Source organism: Xenia sp. Carnegie-2017, unplaced genomic scaffold (assembly GCF_021976095.1).
Source record: "Xenia sp. Carnegie-2017 unplaced genomic scaffold, XeniaSp_v1 HiC_scaffold_24, whole genome shotgun sequence".
In the NCBI taxonomy this organism is placed as follows: Eukaryota; Metazoa; Cnidaria; class Anthozoa; order Malacalcyonacea; family Xeniidae; genus Xenia; species Xenia sp. Carnegie-2017.
The window spans coordinates 14,082,828-14,093,750 of NW_025813487.1; the positions used below are offsets into that span (position 1 = coordinate 14,082,828).

Consider the following 10,923-nt stretch of genomic DNA (forward strand, 5'->3'; position numbering starts at 1 on the left):
TTCTAGCGGTCAGGATAGTCCAATTTTGTAAACCATTTATATCATGTCTCAAGTCTTGTGTGGCAGAAACCAAATATTTCCGTGTGTCTTTGTAAATCGATTCATTCAAATGATTCACCTTCCTTTGCAGACGTTTAAGATCGACTTTGACTCGACTTAATAAACTTTGCAAGCGCAAAATCTTTGTATGGGACAAATTTCTCCTGTTTTACACAGCCACAGTTAGATTCGTGACTACTCGAACAAGTCCATTCAAATTTTTTTTGATTTTATTAAATTTCTTATTTGTTTGGTTGTTGTCAAACAAAGCTTTCGGACTGCTTGAATAATGGTCTTTTTTGTTACCACTGAAACCCTCCCAGACCGAATGTTTTAGAAGGCGTTTTGTTTGATTTTGTCTGATCTTCAGAACTTCTAGGTCTTTTTGTAGCTCTTTATCGTGCTTCTTCAAATAATGAATCTCATGCTTGATCTCCTTGTGCCTCGTTCTTGTTTCATAGCTGAGATGGCATCCCATCGCAAACAACGCAATGAGTACACACAAACAAAAAATGGTTCTCTTCGAAAAGCTTTTATTAGTAGAACCGTCCTTTGAGACGGTCCTCGGTTCGTTTTCTTTTTGTATCGAACCTTCAAAATTTTTCTATCGGAAAGCTGAGTCAAAAGCACGAAGTAAACAGCAATATGTGAACGTGTAAAACCAAACACGCGCTATAACCTTAATATGGTGAGAGTAACGGTCGAAAATGAAAGTTTATGAGGGAAAGTCCCTACTTTGTATTCATAGGCAGTATGCTTTAATACTTACTGATTTGATTAAAAGGTTTCAGTCAATGTTTTTGTTTAAGAACGAAAAATAGTTTTTCTCTTCGATTACTGAGTGATCTCTACACCGTACGAAGGCTTTGCAACTGTTATTATCGTTTGGCTTTAACATACATGGTGTATCAAAAATAAATTCAACAGTTAGGAAAACGTCGCTAAGGTCATCAGCCTGCAAGTTCTGTAAAAGAACTTTTTGAAAGAGGTAGTTGGACTTCCAATAGTTTATCTAACAATAGAATTCTTGGATTGCAACTAATATCCAGGGAATTATCGAACAGTGTGGCTCGCCCACGACGGCTGGTGTCTACAATAGCATTTATAAAATCGCGGTTTATTTTGCGTTTGCCTTCGCTAAAATGCAAATTTTTTAAAAACCGTTTTCAATTATTCATTTTGCATCAATTTAAGTTCGAATTTAGACTAAATGATTTGAAAAATCAACATTTAAAAACTAAAATTCGAAATAATCTGCGATTCGAAAAAAAAATTAGGCTTCATGTTCTCAATGGAGAAGCGCAAGTAATTCCAAAATGCTTCTCGGTGACACAATTTTTATTCTGAAAATGTTTATTTGCGACAATTTTAAACGTCAGATAAACAATTGGAAGTCCAACTAACTATTTCCACCACACGTTTTTGCAAATCTTGCGCGTTCATGTCTTTAGTGACGTTCTTTTAAGCTTTTCAGTTGTTTTTTTTGACACACAGGTCCACATGCACAAAATCCTCATTGTGTGGGCCGGGGCCACTCAGAACATGGGATTCAAAAATTTCTCCGTCACTACTAGTTCACAACTTCAGTACTAAAGTTCCCAACTTCAGTACTCAAGTTCCCAACTTCACTACTCAAGTACACAACTTGTCAACTCAAGTTGACAAGTTCATAACGAATATTCCATATTTGGAAATGTAGTTGGCAAAATTAGAAAGTAACTTGGCAACCGCCGTTTGAAAAGTTAACTGAAATCGACAATAATTTATGTGGGCGTTCGCTTTTGAGTTTCCACGTTGCTCGACTGAGGTAAAAGTGGACTGGAAACGACTTGGAAACACGTGGCTTTACAAACAAGTGCAATGGCGGATTTTTACGTTCGATATTATGTTGGACATAAAGGCAAATTTGGTCATGAATTTCTCGAATTTGAGTTCAGACCCGACGGTAATATGAAATTAAATTCGTAGTGCTACAGTTGGAGTTATTTCATTTTTCAAAACCGTCGTGGCTTCAATAATTTTGCTTCTTTATTTTTCTCAGGGAAGTTGAGATACGCGAATAATTCAAACTACAAAAACGACACCATGATAAAAAAAGAGGTAGAAACGATATTAAAAGTTCAATTTTGAATTACTCAGTTGTTAGTAAATAAACGAATGGAAGGAGAAACGTTGAATGAATTTGATATGAAATAAATTGTAATTTTTTTAGGCTTATGTCTCCAAAAGTGTGATGGACGAATTGAAACGTATTATTGAAGACAGTGAAGTAAGTAGAAAACTACTTTCAGATAGTAAATATATTTTTGTTGCAGTGTTGTTATATTATCCTTTCCTAGCTTACACAAAGGCTTCAATTTTAATCATATTTTAGGTAGTTTAGTTGTTTTGTATTATATCTTGACAAATTTTTTACATATCCAAGGTTAGTGGAGGGTCAAATATACGTTTCTGCCAAAGACATCAATATGACATCTCTCACAAACCCCCCTACCCCCTACCAAAGAAGTCGGGCTACAATAGTGATAATGGTTTGACTTTATCCACTATAATTATTTATCGTTTGCCACTGATTACATCAATTTCATGTGTGCATTCAATACACTCATAACTGGAAAAATTTTTTCACAAAACACAGCACTCAACATCTCTTATCAACTACATTTTTTGTGGTAATTAACTCATATTTGCTGTCATATTGGCTCTCAAAATTCTTAGTACTCAGTGTTTATGTGCATATATTTCGAGAAAAAAAAGAGGTCATGTCTGAAAAGCCCCTCTCTCCCAGACGTCATGTTACTTCTTTTTGGCAGAAACATATTTGTCCCTTCCCTTAACTTGTATAAACTGTACAGTTGTGTGCAGTCCATTTACATGTGTGATATTATTCAGGTTATTGCCATTACTAAGGCCTTTTGAAACTGCTAAAAAATAACTATGACATGCTTTTGTTGTTCCTTTGTTAAGAAAATGACTTTAATGCATGTAACTTCCTTTCAACCACTTGCAACAGTTAAAATTTATATCCCACTTGACCATAAACTTATGTGTCTTGACTATAAACTTATTGTATTCGTTGTTTTTCCAGATTTTGAAAGAAGATGATTCCCTTTGGCCTCAACCTGATAGAGTTGGTCGACAGGTTTGTGTGTGTGATATAATAGTTAAAGATGGATGTCATGTAGTATTGTCATCAAATAACTATATTATCACATTGACGTTTTTGCCCAAGTGTTTTGTATTTACAGCAAAAGTCAAATCGACCAATTTAAAAGACTCAATAAATGTTTTCAAAATCATTTTCATTAAAAAATTGACTGTTTTTAAAATCATATCAATACTTTTCTTGTTTTCTCTGAACTCCCACCAAGGCAAAAAAATTAGTAATGACACATTATATGAAAGGACACTTTATTGTGTAACTTGGTGCTGTATATTTAATTAGATAACTGTCTCTGTGGTTAGCCATGATTTAATGGTTCCTATTTATTAAAAAAGAAGATTGACTAGCTGTCTTTAGTAAGATATCAATGGCACAAAAAATTTTCAATAGAGCAACACTTGACTCTGAACATTACTACTTGTTAGGTTGTCCAAACTTGCACATCTACACCAATACTCCTTCTCAGGACTCTACTAACTTAGACGATCTACATCTAAAAACATGTAACTTTAGAGCAACCTTTTGTGTATTCCTTATTCTATGTTTTGGTTATTAGTCTTTTTTAAGTAGATTAACTTTTTCAGTCCAGTGTTGTCTTATAATTGATTTATTGAATCATTTGTTGTTGTAGGAATTAGAAATAGTCATGGATGGCTTACACATCGCATTCAACACTTCAAAAATTGGTTCCTTGGTTGATGTCAATCAGTGCAAGTAAGCGATAATTAATTGTTGTTACAATGTACACACATCATGAACAGTGTGCAAATTAACGATGTGCAATGTGCAATTTGCACATCGGTTTAGCTAAAATGAAAACAATTGCACATCACTTTCTCAAACGATGTGCAAAAATCAGCAATTTTAACGAAAAACACTGTCGTAAATCATGTGAATTTGTCCAAGTTTAAAAATATTAATTTAGCAATTAGCGCTGTATAATAGTTAATGTAATATCGATTTGATTATGCCTATAAAGAAACCCTTTTGTCAAAAAAATTGCACATCGTTTTTTCTGAACTAATTCGCACACTGATCATGAATATGCAGGATTTGATAAATTAACAAATTCTGTGTTTTTTCAGTCGACAGAAAATTGAAATCGTTGTGCACTCTTTGATAGAGATGCAAAACTTTCACACATAAGTTGATAGGAATTTTGCCTTTTAAGACAAGGATCTAAAACACAGTTTTAATTTTCTAGCGACGCAGATGGTTTGAGGTGTCTATACTATCTAGTTCAGGACCTTAAATGTCTTGTATTTTCACTTATTGGTTTGCACTTCAAGATTAAACCAATATAGTGAAATGACCACTTCTCCGCACCTCGCTTCGATTTGTATGCAGTCTGATAACATCGATATGCAAGTTGAAATAACTATGGATTGTAATTTCTACTTTTAACCCTAAACATCTTCATAAAACCTTTGTTTTGGTGGAAAGAGTCTTTTCTCTCACAAAGTGAAAGAATTTTAATTTAAATCATTGTTTAATATTATAATAAATTTGAATTCTTTTACTAAATCAATCTCCATTATCATTTCCATGGGGGGGGGGGTGGATTTCACTCAACGTCCCCCTTCAGAAAAATGAAAAAGGTATGCATATACCATAGGCTGTTATAATAATATTATTGGGTAGAAAATTGTGCAGGTAGGACTGAGTCAAAGTGGAACGTATAAGTTCAAAGTTGGTAGTAATATTGAAAGTCTGTAGTGGAAATTGCATGACTCTATAAACTAGATCAATCCCTAATCGTGATTTTTGGAGTGTGTTTACTTTATAAATTCCACGATGGGAACAAGTATAATGTATTTAGTTTGTAGGTCAACATTTTTGATATGGTATTGATTCCTCAATTCGAGTATACATTTAATTGAATTTTGCAAAAATGTAAAATTCAATTCATAATTAATACCTAACTACGTTCAATTTTAAAATGATCTAATTATTATTTAAATTTATGAAGTTATTGTATAAGATCACAATGCATGCATGGTGATATACTCTATCATTAACATGTTGCTGATTTTGGGTGATGTTTTACAATGTTAGTTTTATCGATTGCTATAATGAATGGTTACGAATGATTTTCAAAGCGAAGGCCAATTCAACAAAAATTTTTGTCTCTATTACCAATTCATTTATTCACAACTGACACAAACGTTTTGGAAACATCCCTTTACGATGTTTGCATTCCCCAAACCACCATGTTTCATCTTCTTCATGTAAGACTTTTATCATGTCCCCTTGTTGAAAACTAAGTTCTTCATCACCCTGTGCTTTGTAATCAAAGTCAGCTTTCACCCACTTTGCACGTTTGGGTGTCTTGAGGTCACTCACTGTTGAGTAGTTTGGGTCGTCCTCGTCATCATCTATTTAATATCCATAAAGAATGTCAATGCGACAGCAACTGGTAATTTTCCTGAAGTGATTACAAAATTACCGTTGGTTTTTGATGAATTGCTTGGTATTGGTGGCAGGTCAACTCCATTCTTATGATGATTAGCTCGTTGGTGTGTGGGCAGGGCTATTTTTTGATCGTTTTGTGCAGTGTAGAAGTTTTCATAAAAAATTTCATCTGTAAAAAAAATGAAATCATTTTATAGCAATAAAATTTTTTCTGTTCTACAACAGTGCATCAAAACAGCATGTACAAGAGTGGAGTGAGTACCAGGCCTTTCACTTCCAGTTTGTTTGGAACTGACAAAAGTATATATCACTGTCAATATCACAGCATTCCAATGATTTACGAATATCTTCATAGATCTAAAACAACAATGACTTTATATTTTAGCATCACAACTTTTAGTTACAATTGCAAAACTGCAGTTAAATAGCACACTAGGGACCTTGAGTTCAAGCACAAATTACTTCTGGATGATGGCTTACATCGTCTGTTTTAACACAGTTTCCTGATCCAAGGTTTGTGTATGTCCACATACTCTCCCTGAGAAATGATATTCTTTCCTCCTCAAGTTCTTGAAACACCTTAAAGCAGGTAATGTTTACTCAGTTGCTTCGATACTGTACAAGTCACTTTGTTAAGTACTTAAATATGTACATACATTGCAACAAATCTCCATTTCACGCTCCCATTCTCTACGTGCTTCTTCTAATTGCTTTATTGTTGTCTGATAGTTGGTATCTTTGGAGTGAAGAATTCATTTAGAATATGAAAGAACTAAGGAGCATTTTATTTGTAAAAACCTACCTGCATTTTCCATTGCTGTTTTCGCTTTCGATAACTTTAGCCGTGCCTGAAGTAAAAAGTTATCACTAAGCTTGCAATTTACATTATACCTCAAACTTATCTCTTTCATGGCGAACATGTGTGTGTTGTGACTGAGACATTTTATGCGCAAACTCATCTTTGTGGCCCAATTTGAGTTTACCTTCTCTTCATTATTGCTCTGAGCGGATACCAATTTCTTGTGGTTATCTTCACTAGTGTCGTGTTCTTTGCACTTATTTTCATAATTTCGCTTGGCCTTAAAGTGAGCACATAAAGGATGCAGTTCATTTCTGAGGAAAAGACTTAATCTGCATTTGCTAACTTTACACGTATGTCATGAAGGCATGCATCGGTGTAATCGACCATTAATAGCGACCATGCAGGGAGCATCTAAAGAAATAGAAAACTCCATAATTCACTTGAAATATTTGATGGAGATCTTTTTCTTTTTGTTAAACTTTCTACACACAGACATAGATATTGATTTATCATGCATCTTAATCTTCAACAAAGAAGACTGTCAATGTTCATCCGTTAAAATTAAATCAACAAGATTCATTGCATCTTAATCTTCAGCCAAGCAAGCCAAATATAGGTTTTTGCCAGTGCTGTAGAACTAAATTTATCGGATGGGGGGCTTTTGACGAAGCTGAAGCCATGAAATTATGAAAAATTACCCATTTCAAAGGTAGAAGGGGGGCTCATCCCCCAAGCGCCCTCCCCACTTCTACAGCACTGGTTTATGCTGTTGAGTTACATTTCATCTATGCACTCGATTTATCACATCATGAACAATTTAAATCGAATTGAAAAATTAAACTGAAAGTAAAACTATCTTCCGGTTAAATTATTGATGCTAATCCATCTGTCCAAAGTCCCCTAATTCCCACCATATTCAAATTTGAACTGTTCAAATCGTGAACTATGCTCTTGTTCTGCATAAGTCATTGTTGCAGCTGTTGTATCAAAAAATTTTTTACACGTATAGAAATTACAAAGTATATATAAAACACTCAGTTGGGCATGTGGTATGTCTCTATATATATTAATGTATATATACATTATGATATATAGGAAAGCCAAAGTTAACGAAAACGATGTTTTATTTTCTTTATGAAATGGAGCGACGCTTTTTGGTGGTTGACACAGGTTGCATCGCGTAATTGGGATACAGATGATATTTTAAAGGTTATAGGTAGAAAAAAGTTGGGTTTCAGGCTGATTTCGAGGTTGTTTCAAAAACATTAGCTTTTTCTTCGTACGTTTATTTTCTACGTTAGAACAGTTAAACAACATGACAACAATTTAGATTAAACACATAAAACTACATTATTTACATAAAAGATGCTGCACTATGATTGGTCAATTAGAATCCTTCTGAAGATTTTGTTCTCATTGTTCTCCGGATGACATGAAAACATCAATAACGGTATTTTGAACAAGGCAGTTTTCTTTTTACATTATAAAGACGTGCAATTCTGAAAGCACTTTACATTACAACCTATACATATTACATAAAGTATGTACTAACAATATATTCGCAGAAAAGACAAAAAAATGAATATTTTTATCTACAGTCCTTGCGCTGATATAGTTGTTACTTGTTATGTGTAGTTTTATTTTGAAGAATAAGCCCAGTTTGTAAAGAATGTTTACTTATGCGTAAACATTGTATGTGTGATGCAGTTAGACTATATGTTGGACAGTTTTGATACGCTCAGTTCACTTGCATTGGTTGTGTATGCCAAAAAAAAAACACGGTGAAATATGTCAACCAAGCTGCAATTTTGATCACTTTTTACAACATAAGTATGTAAGAACAACTATTATTATAAAAAAGAGGACGCCACAAATAGTGCTGTGCACTTTCAATTTCAGATCCGATAAATCTTCCAGACTTTTCAGTTTTTCTGCTACTACTTTTAGGAGTTTGTTTTTACTTTTTTCAAATTTATTCATTTCAGTTTGGCATTTACTATATAAACTCAAACTTTTATTGTATTGGCGAATCAAGGTTCTAATGCTTTGTGCCTTAGAATTTTCTCCGTTTCTTGTCGTTTGTTGTTTATCTCTTCCAGTTTTTGAAACGGTTTCAGTTCTACTTGAAAGAAGTTGACTTCGACGAGAGGTGTTTTCAGACTTACATCTTTCTTCGATATTTTGTACTCTGGTGTTCAAAGTGTTCAAACCATCAGCGATTTTGATGTTCACAGTTTCGTTTAGCTTGCCTATCAACTTTTTCATATCTTCGTATTTTGCTTCTGTGCTGTTCCATAGTCTCGAAAGTCTGTTGGGCCTCGTTGTGTTCCATTTTCTTAAAGGGGAAGTCAGAGTTCGGAACAACTTTGGCCCAAATGAAAGATTATATTTTTATTACCTTATATACCAAATATTATATCTTCTAGTTAAATACAAGTCGAGATATAAAGCGATGAAACCACGAAATTTTGTATATTTTGTATCAGCTATTATGTACATGCGAGCGAACCTGCGATCAAGCAGCGGTAAAGTCTCGTGACGTCACTGCGCGCTTTCGCGGGAGCGTATATATATTCAAATAGACAACATATCAGGAAAAGCGACACAATTACAATTACTTTGTTTACTTTAAATATTTCGGAACAATGCCACATTGCATGGTGCCTAATTGCACTAACGGATCTAGAAAAACAAAAGGTAGCGATGTATCGTATCATCGATTGCCAAACGACCCAACAATGCAAAAAATATGGCTTGCACGGGTTCGTCGTGATAATATACCGAAGCCAAATTCGTGTTACGTATGTAGCGACCATTTCACCCCAGATTGCTTTAGTACTTCTCTAAAGGAGATATTCGGCATGAAATCGAAAAAGATATTAAAACCTAGTAGTGTACCATCGATATTTCCATTTTAAATCGTAAACCCGAGCGAAAAATGTCACACAGAAGAGAACAAATGAGAGATAGAATTGCAAGACATGAGGTAAATAGGATATTGCAACCATATAGATTATATTTGAAGTTATTGAACTGTTCTTTAAACAATTAGCTTTGTACTCTCTTGGTTGAGAAGTTTGACTATTTTGTAGGAAGTTAGAAGCATAATACAATCACTAGATGAAGATACAAATCTTGCAACATGCATTGAAGATCAGCCTCCCAGTCCATTGTCCAAGGATGCCCAGATTCAATGTGAGCCAAAAGTTTTCATTGATGCAGAAGCACAGTGTGATACACCAAGACAAAGGACAGTTGCCATACAAACTCTTGCACAAAGAAAAAGGAAACCATTAAAAAATAAAAACGCTTCAAAAAATGTTGCCCCCTCTTTAAATGCAGTTTCTTCAAGTCGTACACCAAAACCAGTAACATCTCCCACAACTCCTAACACAACAACTCCTATCATAACAACTCCTATTATATCATCTGATTCAGAAATCTCTTTAGGAAGCAGTGATGATATTGCTGCATCAGATAGTGATGATGATTATACCTATCTTGAGGAACTAGATACAGATGAGGAATCTGAAGGTGAGGAACTAAAAAATCAAAGAAAATTCATTGTCTTTGAAAGCATGCTTGATAAGCTGTTCGCAACATGTAGAATATGTGGTTCTCTTTGTGAGATTGAGAAGTCCCATATTGGTAGTATGGTTGCCATAAAAACAACATGTAGCAATAATCATACTTACCAGTGGAAGTCTCAACCATATTTGCACAATAAACCAGCAGGTAATATTTTAATTCCTGCTGCAACTATCATGACTGGAGGAACCTATGAAGCCACCAAGCAATTTGCAAATGCAATTAATTTAAACTTTGTAAATAAAGATCAGTTTTATGAAGTTCAAAATAAGATTGTCTTCCCAGTCATTGACAATGTCTATAAAAACAACAAAAATTATTGAAACCATCAAAACAAAATGAAACCGGTTGACTTATGTGGTGATGGTAGATCAGACAGTCCTGGTCATAGCGCAAAATATGGTACATATTCCTTAATGGATGAAACTTCAGAGAAAATTATTGACTTTTCTCTTGTTCAAGTCTCTGAAGTTTCATCCTCTAATGCAATGGAGAAAAAAGGATGCCAAAGAGCACTTGACAATGTCATTGAGCAAGGTGTGAAAGTGAGATCATTGACAACTGACCGCCACATTCAAATAACCTCTGAAATGCGAAAGAGGTACCCTTCCATAGTGCACCAATATGATGTTTGGCATCTCTCAAAGTGGGTGACAAAAATTGACAGAGAAGGCAAAGAAAAAGAAAATCATGAGCTACTAGAGTGGATTCAGTCTGTATCCAATCACCTTTGGTGGTGTGCACAAAGTTGTCAGGGAAATGCTGAAGTGCTCCATGAGAAATGGGTGTCCATTTTACATCATATAGTCAACAAACATAATTGGAGAAATAGCAAACATTTTGCAAATGTGCACATGGCCCTTTATCTAAAACAAAGAAAGAAAAACAAAATGGTTGCAGGCTGGATCTGCCCCACATA

The 10,923-nt window shown here is 34.5% G+C and overlaps 2 protein-coding genes across 2 annotated transcripts; one reads left to right on the forward strand and one right to left on the reverse strand.

Annotated features, from left to right (window-relative positions):
- Positions 1-1,805: 1,805 nt before the first annotated feature.
- On the forward strand, positions 1,806-4,726 carry LOC124451327 (protein mago nashi homolog). Its single transcript, XM_047001941.1, has 6 exons — positions 1,806-1,984; positions 2,081-2,139; positions 2,252-2,308; positions 3,128-3,181; positions 3,834-3,916; positions 4,407-4,726. Exons 1-6 carry the CDS (start codon positions 1,900-1,902, stop codon positions 4,504-4,506), a joined length of 438 nt encoding a protein of 145 aa, XP_046857897.1. The 5' UTR covers positions 1,806-1,899; the 3' UTR covers positions 4,507-4,726.
- Positions 4,727-5,053: 327 nt separating this feature from the next.
- LOC124452209 (proline-serine-threonine phosphatase-interacting protein 1-like) lies at positions 5,054-6,762 on the reverse strand (the record flags this gene model as incomplete). Its single annotated transcript, XM_047002791.1, is given in 8 exon segments — positions 5,054-5,577; positions 5,649-5,783; positions 5,877-5,914; positions 5,916-5,971; positions 6,095-6,193; positions 6,271-6,350; positions 6,417-6,462; positions 6,598-6,762. Coding segments are annotated over 8 exon segments (846 nt in total), but the record flags the coding sequence as incomplete, so codon positions are not given.
- Positions 6,763-10,923: the final 4,161 nt, after the last annotated feature.